Genomic DNA, 14,950 nt, shown 5'->3' with positions numbered 1-14,950 from the left:
TCTACTAAAAAATACAAAAAAAACTAGCCGGGTGAGGTGGCAGGCACCTGTAGTCCCAGCTACTCGGGAGGCTGAGGCAGGAGAATGGCGTCAACCCGGGAGGCGGAGCTTACAGTGAGCGTGAGCTGAGATCCGGCCACTGCACTCCAGCCTGGGCGACAGAGTGAGACTCCGTCTCAAAAAAAAAAAAAAAGATCAAAATACCACTTTTTTATGTCTTTTGCTTCAAAAATAAATTCCTTAATTTTGCTTTTTCCTTCATAATTAAACACATAATGAGTTCCCAAATGAAGCACTTCTGATACACTTGACAAGTACCTTATTTGTGCCGACTACATTTTTAAGAGACCTACTCATTTTATCCCCAGAACCCACACTTTCCTTTCTCCATTTTCCAAAGGTGTTTTATAGAACAAGGATAAAAGACTATGACATATTACAATACTGGCACACAGAGACTGAAAGCTCCCAAGTAATCCGCTCCATTCACCAAACTGAAATGGTTCCTCCTCCATGCAGCTGAGGGTTGACCCGGCAGGTCCAAGGTCCCTCCCCTTCCTTAAGGAGGGGCTGCTGGCAAGACTTGTCCTTGGCTGGCAACTGGGAAGTTAGCTCTCAGAGTGTCCCCAGTTGACAGTTAACCAGTAAGGGTGGCTTGGTGTGCACAGACCATGCAAATAATAGGTGTTTTTTTTTTTGAGATGAGGTCTCACTCTCTCCCAAGTTAGGATGCAGTGGAATGAACGCGGCCTTGACCTCCCAGATTTAAGTGACATTCTCCCACCTCAGCCTTCTGAGTAGCTGGGACCACAGATGCATACCATCAAGCCTGCCTAATTTTTAAATTTCTTGTGAAGATGGGGTCTCACTAGGTTGCCCAAACTGGTCTCCAACTCCTGGGCTTAAGTGATCCTCCCAGCTCAGCCTACCAAACTGCTGGGATTACAGGCATGAGCCACCATGCCCAACTCACACTGCAGCCCAGCAAGAAGACAAGAGTACAGGAAGGGGTCAAGGAGGCTGGAGACGGGCCAGGTCACCATGGCATGCCCCACACTGCTGGGTGTAGGAATGCATCATGGGGAGGTGACGACACTTTCGGGGTAGACAGGGAACATGGAATGCCACACAGGGAAAAGCCAACTGCTCCCATATGTGAATTTTAAAGTTAGTTTTAGAAAATAAGTAACAGTTATTAGAGCAAAAGTAAGGATAAACGAAAACTTTCTGCATTTCTTAAAATAATTTGAGGCCAGGCGCAGTGGCTCATGCCTGTAATCCCAGCACTTTGGGAGGCCAAGGCAGATGGATCACCTGAGGTGAGGAGTTCGAGGCCAGCCTGGCCAACATGTCGAAACTTTGTTTCTACTAAAAAAAAAAAAAAAAAAAAAAAAAAAAAAAAATGGCGTGCGCTTGTAATCTCAGCTACTCGGGAGGCTGAGGCAGGAGAATCGCTTGAGCCCGGGAGGTGGAGGTTGGAGTGACCCAAGATCGCACCATTGCACTCTAGTCTGGGCAACAGAGCAAGACTCTGTCTCAAAAAAAATAGTTTGAGATCTCTACATTTTTGAAACAGCAGATAAAAGCTTTTTTCAGATGAAGCTTAGTAATTCCCTAAGACGCACACAAATACAAACTGAAAAGAACAAAATAGCTTAGTTAGAAAATTAATACTCACTCTCTCTTTGGACCCAGATGTTTTTACACTAATCACAGGCACCCCTTTGGATTTATCCATTACTACAGTCCGCTCGGTCCCTCGACTTCCTACGGAAAAGACAGGGAAAGTGTAAGTAGAAGACCATGAACACCCAGATGAGAAAAACCCTCCGCAACATGAATCCAGTTTGGGTTGCCAGCTAATGACAGCAGAATAACAAACCCCACCAGGCACAGAAACAAGACAGAATCCTGGGCTCATCAGCTGCCCACCTGACTTTGTGGCTCGAGATCGCTCTGAGGGGCCAGGTTTCTGATCATCTTGGTCCTTACTCTTTTCTCCACTTCCGTCTTCACCCTTCTTAGCATCATCTTTTCTGTCACATTTATCATCCCTCTTAAGGTTTGCAGATCTATAAAAAACAGACGTATTAGCTGGGCGTGGTGGCTCATGTCTGTATTCCCAGCACTTTGTGGGGATGAGGTGGGAGGATCACATGAGACCAGGAGTTCCAGACCAGCCTGGCCAACATGGCAAAACCCCGTCTCTACTAAAACTGCAAAAATTAGATGGGTGTGGCTATAATCCCATCAAATCAGGAGGCTGAGGCACGAGAATCCGTTGAGCCAGGGAGGCGGAGGTTCAGTAAGCGGAGATCTTCCCACTGCACACCAGCCTGGGCGACAGAGCGAGATTCTGTGTAAAACACCCTGCCCCTTTAATGTAGCCAGGGAGGAGAGGTACCTGTCACTGTTGCTCGACTTCTCCTTTTTCCCGTCACTGTCTCTTTTGTCAGAGGTTTTCTTTCCCACAGGTTCATTTTTGGCCTGAAAACGACAACCAAGTGCAAGTATTACCGCGTTTCCTAATGTGGGCTATATCCTGGGAAGAAAACGGCCACTCACTTTCTCCACGGAGATCATCTTTCCGTGGAGCTCCGTCTTGTGCAGGTGGTTAATGCATTTTGTGGCCTCTTCTGCTGTAGACATCGTGACAAAACCGTAACAGCGAGCTCCAGGACTCCGGGCATTTGTCACAACCTTGGCGCCCACCACCTCAAAGGAAAGCAGGCAAATACGACTCAGACACGAGGCCCACTGAGCTGGGCATGAGGATATGAACAGCCCACAGGGAAGTCTGCTCATTGGGGGCCCAAGAAGTGTTAGACTGGGGACGACAATGCTACTAATGCTTCTGTTTCGCTGTTGTTCCTCCAAGGACCTCTGGCCAGTTCTAATCGCTCGTCTAGTTCCTCAAGGGGGACCAGGAGGGCAGTGTAGGGGAACAGACGAAAGGGAAATGAAACAGGGTTCTGCCAGTGTTCCTTTAATATGGTCTAAAACTTGTGAAGAAATGTTCCAAATATACAGTCACACGACACAGGTGGTAAATTATGAAGTGATGTAACGTGGGCAAAAGAAAAAAAAAAAAAAAAACACTTCGGCACAGACTGATGCAAGGAAAGGTCTGTGTGTCAGCCATGCTCTGGAACTCAGATCCGCCCTACCACTGACTGTAACAAAACTCAGTGACGTGTTTCAGATCCTGTAGACGCATCCTTTCCAGTGTACTTGGTTCTCTCAACCACAGCAGGCGGCAGTTACGGTCGCCCTTTGACGGCAGAAGACACCATGGCTCATGAAAGGCCTGCAGGAGCCAGTGGCCATGGCTGGTAATCACGCTCATCATGCCACATGGAATCCTAGTCCCAGAGGACATTCTCAGAGGGGCCTGGTCCTTGACTTAACCCACATCAGGCCTGCTGCGCTCAAGACACTGTAGTCTCCAGGGCGACACCTCCCCACTGAGCATACCCACCCACTGGGGCCGCCATGGAGTCAGGAAAGGGGGTCTAGCAGAGGAGACTTGCCGCAGGTGTTGCCAGCCACACACCTGGTATCACTGAGGCCCAGGAAGCCCTTAGTTATGTCTGTAATAATGACATATTTAGTGTTGTTTTTTTTTTGAGATGGAGTCTTGCTCTGTTCCAGGCTAGAGTGCAGTGGTGCAATCTTGGGTCACTGCAACCTCCACCTCCAGGGTTCAAGCTATTATCCTGCCTCAGCATCCTGAGTAGCTGGGATTACAGGCATGCGCCACCACGCCCGGCTAATTTTTGTATTTTTAGTAGAGATGGGTTTCAGCATACTGGCCAGACTGGTCTCGAACTCCTGACCTTGTGATCCACCCACCCGGGCCTCCCAAAGTGCTGGAATTACAGGTGTGAGCCACCGCGCCTAGTCTGTTTTATCCTCTTTTAAGTTCTTCGAAGCCAGTATCAGGGAAAACACTTGCTTTTCTGTATTGCAACGTGTTGAACCCCCACTGTGTTAACACAAAGGATTGGACTCCTTCCTTTGACTGTCCCCGAAACTGACTCTGAGAGAGACAAGGAGCCCTGGATGCATGAGGCTGTTTGGGAGGCGGGTCTGGGAAGCATCAGGGAGGAGGGGAGTGACAAAGCACAGGGAGGAGGGCCAGGCGGCTGCGCTGGGCACTGTGGGTAGGGGGCTGGTGCCATCAGCCCCACCTTCATGGGCTCAGGAAAGGCAGGTGCTATAGACAAGAGGCAGCTAGAATTGCCCCCAGCGGTGAACTGAGGCAGCAACTTTGAGAGCCCCCAGCTGCTGAGGTGAGGTTCAGTCAACGGACGCAACACACCCATGCTCAGGACCCCCATCATCAGACTCCAGGGTCCCTGTTCTGAGGTCCAGCATCATGAACTCTGTTCTAAGAACACTGTTGCCTCCCAGACATGCTGACCAGCACCACTGCCGGCCAACCCTGGCAGCCCACGTGAGTGCGACGTCCTGAGGACACAGAAATGGATCCACAAGTCATTACAGGGAAGGGGACAAGCTTGGAGAGAAGGGGGGAAATACAGCAGTGATATGGGCTTTGGAAGCTTCCACATCACTTTCACCTCTATCCATGGAGGGGAGACCCTCCCCAACCATCAGCAAGTATAAGCTCCTAGTATCTCTCAAAGAACTCACTGAGGGGAGAGGACCTGCATGTAAAGGCCACCCAACGCTGGTTTCAAAGTATCTTCTCCAGAAAAGCTCTGGTACTTACCTTCCCATATTTGCTGAAAAGATTCTTCAAATCTGTAGCTCTGGTTGTAGAAGAGAGTCCACTAACCCAGAAATTTCTACCACAACTGCTGCGACCTATTTCAAAAGAAAGTTATAGTAAAAACCCAAACACCCACAAGATCTTGAGTCTTAGAGACAACCTTTCCAAACCAGACATGGTTTCCACTTTTCCTGAGGCAGTGGCAGCACTAAAAGTCACATGGGGCCGTGGGCCTGACCACTGTCCTCACCAAGACCCTCTAGTGCAACACCAGGCCCAGCAGCACTGCCACAGGGCCTATCACAATACTGAGTGGGGCTGTCAGGACCACCTGAGGTTTCCTAAGAAAGTTAGCAATTGCGGGCCGGGCGTGGTGGCTCACGCCTGTAATCCCAGCACTTTGAGAGGCCAAGGTGGCGGAATCACGAGGTCAAGAGTTCGAGACCAGCCTGGCCAACATGGTGAAACCCCGTGTCTACTAAAAATACAAAAAATTATCTGGGTGTGGTGGCAAGCGCCAATAATCCCAGCTACTTGGGAGGCTGAGGTGGGAGAATCTCTTGAACCCAGGAGTCGGAGGTTGCAGTGAGCCCAGATCACGCCACTGCACTCCAGCCTGGGCAACAGAACGAGACTCTGTCTCACCAACAACAACAACAAAGTGAGCAATCGCTTAATTACAGAAAGTGCAGTGTGCAGTGGCCATGTAGCAAAACAGCCAAACTTGGTGTCAACAATGCACTGTTTCTCTTTCCACCTATAGCTTTGTATCTATCCCATGTTTTCACTCCTGTAGAACACTGATTAAGAAAAAATTTGGCAGGGTAAAATTATTTCTCAGTTAATGAATTTAACGAAGGTTACAGGATGAATGTGCTCCCAACACAAGGATCTGCACCAAATCAGCCTCTTAGGACCTGGTATGCTTCCTGCAACCCAGGACCTATAGAGGTAACAGCAGAGGAGGAGAAAGACTGCACAAAAGTCTCAGGAACCACAATCAAATACCCGCCACTGCCCAGGCCATACATGCTCCAAGGGACTGGTGTCGCTCAGGTGACCTACCCTTTTCCTCTTTGGAAAGCCTTTTTGTATCCGAGTCATCTTCGGGAGAACTAGAGACAAAGGACAATGTCACTCCGCAAGGAAGCAGCATGGAGGAAACAAACTCAAAACCATAAAATTCGTGCTGAGGTTGCATACCTACCCGAAATTTAGCTCTGAAAAAATGATACCCCGACAAACTTGTATTGCAAATCTGACCTAACCATAAGATTTCAGACCCACAGGAGTTAATTAATTCTGCTGGGCTAAAGGTAATTAGGAAGAATTAAAGAACACAACCATGATAGGTTGAGAAAAGAAAAAAGATTATGTAATCAGTGTAAAATACACAAAGAGAAACAAAACATTCTTTAGAAGCAAAACTACAATTTCGTCAGTCTGGCTGGCCAATTGCAGAAAAAAACAGCTTATGTGTGTCATTAAATGACCAATGAAAAGGAGATAGCGTCTGGTCTAAAACTGAGAAAAAACAAACCTCATTTTCTGATCAGCGCCCTCACTGGTTGAGGACTCTTTAGGAGCCGGAGGGACTTCATTACAAGCTTCAAAATCAAACTTCCTCCCGTCTTCTTTGCTATCTCTGGCTTCTGGGCTTGCGGCTTCCGTGGGTGCTTCCGCGAGCTCCTCGCTAGAGGCCTCCGCGAGCTCGGAGGCCGCACTACTCTGCTCAACTGCCGGCTCTAGCCCTACAGGCTCACAGTCCGTCCTCTCGCCATCGCCTGGCTGCTCCGCGGGCTCCCTTTTCACTACCGCTAACAGGCTGTCTGCCTTGCTCGACTGAGCGTGTGCTGTTGACTCGCTGGCCAAATCTAAATCACCCTCTTCCGGATGGGCGCTGTCAAATAGGTCCTCTTCCTCCGCAAGCTTTCTGTCTGGCCCCACGCTACTTGTGTCCTGTGCAAATGGCTGCTCCAGCTCGGAACTTTCTTCTTTTACTGGCTCAGATTTACAAGTTTCCCCCAAAATGTCGAGTATTTTCTCATTTTCTACGGATTTAACAGGAATAGAATGGCACAAGGTTTAATTACCAGGGAAATAAAGCAATCACAAATGTGGAACTGGCACGGCTGCCACACTAACACGAAGAGAACTGCTAGCTACACAGAGATTGGAAAACCCGCGGGTACACAAAGTTATACTGGTTACACTACCTGCGCTGCGACCGCCTCTAGGTAAGCGTCTACGCTACACGGAAGAGAAAAGCATCCCAGAGATTTAACCCCCAAAACCTTCTGGCTGATTCTTGACAGTCTTCATTCTGTCGTCGTTTAGATATGACTCTTCCAAATTTAGCTTCCAAAGTCCAAGTTGCTTAACTGAATGTATCACCATTCACTGAACAGCTCAATTTCCAAATTTCTTTGAATTTCTTTTAACAGAACAGTCCAACATGAAAACCAGAATCTCTTCCATCCGTGCTCTGAGATATTTGCAGTCCAGAAAGTGAACAGTGTTTGGAATTCTCATGAAGACACTCCTTCCTCTTCTGGAATCCAGTTATGTCTCAAATTTATGTTTTAAAATGTATCTCCCTACCACTGCCTGAGCTGCCTCAATTAAAAACCACAAAATTAAGCTACTGCCCAATATCACAAGATCTGTTTTGTGGGTGCAGAGGTATTAGCTCTCAAGAGAGGCATCCGGAACTCTATGTATGCTTCAATGCTGTTGACATTCAAAAAAGCATGAGATACTTTCATCTCACCAATACATTTTGTAAAATGAGAAGTGAGCCACTTTCACAGATCTGGTGATATGGCTGGGTTTCCAATCTCTATGATCCTGGTAGGTTTTGGATTGTAAACCTTTAGAACAATGTATACTATAGGAAGGCAACTTTTAAAAAATCAAAGAATTCAAATTAGAGAAGGTGGAAAACTAGAATGGTTCCAAACCCCCGCTGGTAAGTTTCTCATTTAACAGTACCTGGCTCCAGGGATGGCTCTTCAATTTCCTGCAAGAAAAAACATAAATAAGACTGTGCCAGATGAATGACACCTACAGTTTATTCAAATGAAAACCCAGAATAACTAAAGAGGGAATTTAAAAATACACGGAGGGAAACTCACAAATGCAAGAGGTGGAGAACCTGCTTGTTCTAGGAATGGCTCCACTTCACTCAGCCCACCCTCCGTTCATTCTCCAGGGGCCTGGCACTGGTCTCACTTTGTGGTGAGGCACTCATCACAAGTGTGTCTGACCCTCTAGATTGAACTCTCAAATTCAAGGAGTAGTGTTTTCATTTTTCTACTGTTAGCATCTAGAGGAATGCATGGCACATTAACAATCACTTTTTCACTCAATGAAGCTATGATAACTTTCTGATATTCAAAAGACTGAGAGAATATGGGCCTAGGTGGTATGACTCCTGCTCTTACTTGGCATGGTGGTGCCAGCGTGAACACCTCTGTAAATACCCTTCCTCCTTCATCTCCTCTTCCAATCAATGTCGCCACCAGGCCAGCTCTAGAAGTCATTCAGACTCTTCCCAGGAAGCCCTGCCCACTCAGGCTGGTGCTATCCTTGCCTATTGTGGCATCTGGCTGTACTACCCTCATTCCATCTCTCTGCATCTTGTGTCCACAGTAAGCACATGTCCCTCTGTGGCCTTCAGCCTTCAGCCAATGAATCCCTATGCCACCTCCCTCCCTGACAGGTCCAGTCCTCCCCTGCCCCATCCAGCCAAGTCATCCACATCCCTCAGTATCCAGCTCAGTGGCATCTCCTTTCAGGAAGGCTTTCCCTATTTCCCTCTAACCCAACTCCAGCTATGCCCACTAAGCAAAGGAATTTTTCCCACATGATGTGATCCCCCAGCCTTTATGTTTCCTGTGCACACAAGGTACACTCCTCTGGAATTCCAGTTAACACTGATGAGCACTGATTAGGTTCCAGGCACAAATATAAGCACCTTACATACACACAGACTCGTCATTGGTCACAGGAGGTCGGTCCTAATGGTAGCACCCTTCTTTTTACAGAGTAATAGACTGTGACCAGACAGACTAACTTGCCCAAGGACACACAGCAGGTGGGAAGCAGAGACAGACTCTGAGCAAAGGCCATATGAGTGTGAGTCTGCACTGTTAACCATCAGGCCAGGCCCTACGAGCATGGGGAGCATCCTTCGTTCTCATTCATCTGTGTAATGCTGGTAGTTAATGCCACACCTGACACATCACAGGGGCTTCACATATACCCAATAAATATGTGTGACTGATTTAGAACTTCCCCTGGGAACTGCCCTGCCATTCCAGGATGCTCTATGAAACTGTACACTTTCCTCATGGTTTCACGTATTTTTAATCAGTATTTTCCCCACGTACCCTACCCCATGCTGGGAATTCAGACCATACGACTGAAGCAAATGATCAATGTTGGCAGAATAATTCTCTCTCATTTTCTCTAAAGAGAAGCAAATACATTCCTATTTGTTTAGGAGAGCTGTAGGTTTCCCATTTTAACATAGGAGACTGTGACCAAGAAAGACCCACGGGAAAAAGTGATAAGATCTGGCTCCTCTTCTCCTTTCTGAGTCGGGAATGGCTGTGTCAATTCGCAGGTGGAGAGACAGCAGCTCTAAAAGCGAACTGGGTTTCACCACGTTTTCTTGAGATTTGCGCCCTCCTCAAGGCTGGAGCTCTGGCTTTCCAATATCTCCCTTGCCCTTGCTTGGCAGAAGCAAATGGAGATCTTTTCCAAAAGGTGATTTCTAATTACGATAGCATAGATGACATTTAAAAAGAAGAGGCGGGGGGAAAAAAAGGCCAGGCAAAACCTAGCTCAATCTTCATTTCTCCACAAAAAGTTCTCCTAAGAATTAGACAGCTACCTAAGTGTGTTCTAACAACTTATATCTATGTAGGCTGGGGAAAAAAAGAAACTCAAGACCCACAAATATAAAAATCATACCTAGAAATTCTCAACTCATCTGTTCTCATCTAAGATTTAATATTTACATAGATGCTATTGAAACAGGTAGGATGATACAGTCATTAAAAGAAATCTGGGCAATTTCAGAAAAACAACAACTTCCCAAAGACAAGACCAGAACCCCTGAGACCCCACCTTCCCCAGCAGGGCTCTGTCAACCCTCAATCCCCATCTGGGCCCTATTCATCTTTCCCAGGCAGCCATTCCCTCTTGCTGCCTCATCAGATTGTCTTTCTGCAGGGGATGCCACCCAGAGTAGATGAGACAGGCTGCCTTTCACCTCCAGCAATGAAATTAACAAGAATGCCACAAAACATGTCTTTTATCACTGCTGGTAAGCCACAGCGCTTGGAGGCCACTCGTCGAAGCCTAGAGTTAAGTCCCTGGCAATGTGTACATTATATTTGGAGGAAAGCAGAAAGCAAACACCCGCTAACAATCCTGACAAAGGAAACAACCTTTGTGGTGATGATTAGCCGGAACTGGCGTATGGTGTCTGAAATGGTTTCCAGAAATTGTGGTCTGACCTTTCATTCTAAAATTACTGAGACATACAACAGTTTACCTGTAATATAGTGAAGTCAGATGATGAAGTATCTAAATTGTTTATAGTTTCTTTGTCCTCTATCTGTAAAATAAATGGAGAAAATACAGTTCATCACACCAGCAATAATGTAACATAATGGTACATCTGTACAATGAAAAGTGAACAGCTATGAAAATAATTTACAACAAAATTTTAAACCCAGGGCAGAAATCAAAACACCATTATAGTATAAATGTAGCTAAACTGAAAGAAATGTTGTATGTAAATGTCCACCTGCACATAGACTATGAAATCTACTAATACTAATGGTATCTGTGTAGGTTTTAAAGATGCAAACCAAAGAAAAAAGTCTAAATCAAGCAGAAAAGAGATGAAAATGAGTGCATACTCTCTCTAAGTGGATCTGAGCACAGGGTGAGGGCTGTTCTTCCAGGAGCAATGGCTAGAGTCCTGCTGAAGTGGAGCCTTCAGCCACCGCTGCTCCCCCAACCTGGATGCTGATGATGTGGGGCCTGCTGCCCCTGGGGTAGGTACCTCCCTCAGTGGAACAGTATCTCTCAGCATGAGGGTGGGGATAGGAGCTCGGGACTGGCAATGTCCTATGCCCTACTTGCAGGGGAAGAATAGCTTTTACTCTAAGAAGCAGGCTCTGCCCAATAAGGCAAAGGATTCCCCAAACAAAGAAAGGGGGTTCAGGTAATTTGTGACTGAAACCAATTTTGGCCATCTGCTCTAAAGCCATGAAGTTTGAGATATACTTAGGGGGAGACTTTTTCAGATATTTTATAATCAGCATGTTATTTTTATCACTTTTACTTCACTAGGAAAGACATACACATGATCAAAAGACGCAAAAGGTACAAAAGCCCATTCACTGAAAACCACTCTCCACTACTCTTTTCTTCCTGCCATGCAGCTGTCATCACATATGCTACACATGTGTTTAAGCGCCAAAGACCATCTCCCCTCTGACATCTGCACGAGGGCCAGCACATCATTCTGAACCCTACCCAAGCATCACTTCTCTTTTGGAGATCTTTGAGTTCACACAGATGTGCTTAGTTCATTTTGATGGTTACACAGCAGTAAGAACTCTATTTGTGGTGGTACATTTCATAATTAACTATATGGTGCTTTTTAGACGCTGGGCATTGCACTAGGCCAGGGAAACAGTTTGTTGGAGCTGCATCGTAAATTCTTCAGGAACTACAGAACAGATGAGTCAGGACTCTCTGACACTAAAGCACAAAAGCAGCCATAAACAACAGTATCAATAGGTGTGGTTGTGTTCTCAGAAAACTTCATTTACACGATGAGACCCTGTCTTGAAAAAAAGCAAAACAAAAACAAAACCCAAAACAAAAACAAAACAAAACAAAAAAACCCCAAGTGACAGCCAACTTGACGACTTCTGCTTTAAGTGTATGATAAACATCCATCCACTGAATCCTCTGAAAACCTCTTGCAAGGGAGGAGCAGAGGTTAAGGAGTTTGTCCAGGGACACACAGAAATTGATCCATCTCCAAAAATCTATCTCATCTGAACTTTTTTTTTTTTTTTTTTTAAACAGTCTCACTCTGCCACCCAGGCTGGAATACAGTGGCATAATCCTGGCTCACTTCAACCTCCGCCCCCCTGGTTCAAATGATTCTCCTGCCTCAGCCTCCTGAGTAGCTGGGATTACAGGCGTGAGCCACCGTGCCCAGCCAAGCCACTGCACCTGGCCTCAACTCTTAAAACTATACTGCTTCCAGGCATTTAGGATGTTTCCAGCTTTTGTTACAAAATGTATTATTTTCTACTTAGGAGGGAAAAAACCAGCCTTAAGATGCAGCCATTTAGGAAGAGTGAGTAACTCCTGCTGCTGTGCAAGTGTTTCTGCTACTCCTTTTTAGAAGCTGGTGAATGGGACTCACCAAAAATTGCACACCCTATTTGTATCAGAATAACTGTCAGCCACTTCTCAGACTCAAATCCTCCATTTAAATATGACAATCTGCTACCTCTAAGGATACTCGGAATCAGTTCCAAGAGGAAATGTAAAAGCATTCTGAGGAAATGCAGAAGTGGACTGACTGGCATACAACAAGGCTTCCGTCCCCCAAGACTGCTTGAGAAGTGCTCACTGTGGAAGACCTGAGGACCAGGACAAGAACAGGGCCCCCCACCAGTCAACACATAAAGGGCTCCACAGAGACACTCCACGGCTTCTCATATGTATCACCTTTTCTGTCTGACAAATATTAATCATCAGGTAAATGAAATTAGTATCAATAATGGCACCAAGACAATGTCATACGTGAGTTAAGTACATGGCCTCTGGAATTAGCCTGATCTTAGTTCTTATTCTGTTACGAGCTGTGTGTCATCTGGAGATTTTTTAGTCCTTGCCTTCCCAATTTCCTCAACTGAAAATGGGGACAACAGTACCTCATGTTGCTATTAGAAGAATTAAAGGGCACAAGCTGGGCTTGGTGGCTCACGCCTGTAATCTCAGCACTTTGGGAGTCTGAGGCAGGCGGATCACCTGAGGTCAAGAGTTCAAGACCAGCCTGGCCAACATGGTGAAAACAGTCTCTACTAAAAACACAAGAAAATTAGTCGGGCTTGGTGGTGGGCGCCTATAATCCCAGCTACTCACTCGGGAGGTGAATCACTTGAACCCAGGGAGCGGAAGTTGCAGTGAGCGGAGATCGCGCCACTGTACTCCACCCTGGGCAACAAGAGCAAAACTCTGTCAAAAAAAAAGAAAGAAAGAAAGAGAAAAAGAGAAAAAGAGAGAGAGAGAGAGAAAGAGAGAAAGAAAGAGCATAATGCCAATGCCTGGCAGGTAGTATTCAGGAAATATTACCCACTATAATCTTACTATCCATCTGATATGTTTTTAACAGGAAAAAAGCTTAGGTTTAAAAACAATATGAAGGTTAATATTAGAGGTTAACTCTTAAGATAGGTATCAATTGGTGGTTGTTGTTCTTTTTTTTTTTTTTTAAAGCAAGAAATAGGCCTCTGTCAGACTCTGCCACCCAGGCTGGAGTTCAACTGCGCAATCATAGCTTAGTACAGCCTTGAACCCCTGGGCTGCTCCTTCTGCCTCAGTTTTCTGAGTCACTGAATTACAGGAGTGCATCAAGGCACCCAGCTCAACAACTGCTTCTTAACAGGAAAACACCAACTTCTAACCTCTTCCTATTTCAGTGTTTTCAAGGTACCTAGGCCACTACACCACAGATCAAGTCCTGCAACAGGAAGGGTATGAATGGTTGTCCTCAAAACGTCTCATACTGTATGCCGTAAATGGATGGCAAGTACGTGTGTATGTTATAAGACATTACTTTTCAACAAAACAAATTGGTTCAGAATCATCTGAACCAACTGACCCTTATTCTACTGAACTGGCATTACAGAACAACTTACTTCCCAATATGAAATGGATGATCTCTTTTTAATTGTGGAACTGATACATTCAGGGTACATTCTAGAGACACTGCCGGTTACCTACAGCATGTTCCTGAAGCTGCTCCGGAAGCTCTTTCATTTCCCCCTCGACTAGCTCTCTACTATCCGACAGGGACTCCTGGAGGTTATCAGCATCATCGTCTTCGACACAATCTGCAACGCTTCCATTATCAATCTCTGCCTCATCCAATACACTGATATCCATGATGTCGATGTCCTGCAAGTTCTCCAGACTGGTCTCAACATCCTCCTGTGACACAACCAGACCGAACCATCATGTGACTGCCACTGGTCCATTTACCACGCTACTCACTCGCAAGGCTGCACATACCTGTCCATCCCCAGAGTTTTCCTCCAGCCCGTTATCTTCCACACCCTCTTCTTCTGGTTTGCGCCCTGAAGACAGAATCATTTACAGCATGAGATCAAATGATACGCACTTTACAGAAGCAACAATGCCCTGAGCACTACACAAGCGGTCACTTTATAAACATCTGAGACACTTTGCTACTTAGGGATACTTCCTAATCCAGGAATGAGGCCATTCTGGACAAGACAGCCCTGCCCCACCCCCAAGCAGAAGAGGTTCTGTTCTTGTCTGAGCTGTGGAAGTGCAGAAAACAGGTTCCTAGTAAGGTTGAACAGGATCAGACCTGTCCTCAGCTCTGCCCTTCTTCCCATCTCAAGTGTCCCTGTTTGAGGGAAAAAGCATTTGTTGCAAGTGTGCTGCCTTTTAGTTAAGGAACATGTTTTCCCACAGAAACTGCGCATGCCCGAGTATGCACATCTTTAATACTTAAAAAGAAAAAAGAAAGGCCAGGTGCGGTGGCTCATGCCGCTAATCCCAGCACTTTGGGAGGCCATGGCGGGCAGATCACCTGAGGTCAGGAGTTCGAGACAAGTCTGGAAAACATGGTGAAACCCCACCTCTACTAAAAATACAAAAAATTAGCTGGGCGTGGTGGCAAGCGCCTGTAATCACAGCTACTTGGAAGGCGGAGGTTGCAGTGAGCCGAGACTGTGCCATCGCGCTCCAGCCTGGGGAACAAGAGCGAAACTCCGTCTTAAAAAAAAGAGAGAAAAACAAAAAACCCACATACTATCAAGATACTCCAGAGGGGCTGGGAGCAGCAGCTCATGTCTGTAATTCCAGCACTTTGGGAGGCTGAGACAGGTGGATCACTTGAGGTCAGGAGTTTGAGACCAGCCT

The 14,950-nt window shown here is 46.2% G+C and overlaps 1 protein-coding gene across 1 annotated transcript in view; it reads right to left on the bottom strand.

The window, feature by feature from the left end:
- SAFB (scaffold attachment factor B) overlaps positions 1-14,950 on the bottom strand; it is a 44,923-nt gene that overhangs the window by 12,778 nt on the left and 17,195 nt on the right. Inside the window, exons 3-14 of the mRNA XM_011967377.1 lie at positions 14,072-14,136; positions 13,784-13,990; positions 10,299-10,361; positions 7,727-7,754; positions 6,276-6,786; positions 5,801-5,850; positions 4,736-4,830; positions 2,566-2,715; positions 2,405-2,487; positions 1,933-2,072; positions 1,638-1,767; positions 350-385 (exon numbers count right to left, since the gene is read on the bottom strand). Coding sequence (XP_011822767.1) covers positions 350-385; positions 1,638-1,767; positions 1,933-2,072; positions 2,405-2,487; positions 2,566-2,715; positions 4,736-4,830; positions 5,801-5,850; positions 6,276-6,786; positions 7,727-7,754; positions 10,299-10,361; positions 13,784-13,990; positions 14,072-14,136 — 1,558 coding nt within the window. The remainder of the gene's footprint in view (positions 1-349; positions 386-1,637; positions 1,768-1,932; positions 2,073-2,404; positions 2,488-2,565; positions 2,716-4,735; positions 4,831-5,800; positions 5,851-6,275; positions 6,787-7,726; positions 7,755-10,298; positions 10,362-13,783; positions 13,991-14,071; positions 14,137-14,950) is intronic.

The sequence above is a fragment of the Mandrillus leucophaeus genome, unplaced genomic scaffold, assembly GCF_000951045.1.
Source record: "Mandrillus leucophaeus isolate KB7577 unplaced genomic scaffold, Mleu.le_1.0 Scaffold8, whole genome shotgun sequence".
In the NCBI taxonomy this organism is placed as follows: domain Eukaryota; kingdom Metazoa; phylum Chordata; class Mammalia; order Primates; family Cercopithecidae; genus Mandrillus; species Mandrillus leucophaeus.
This window is presented reverse-complemented; position numbering and strand designations above follow the sequence as displayed.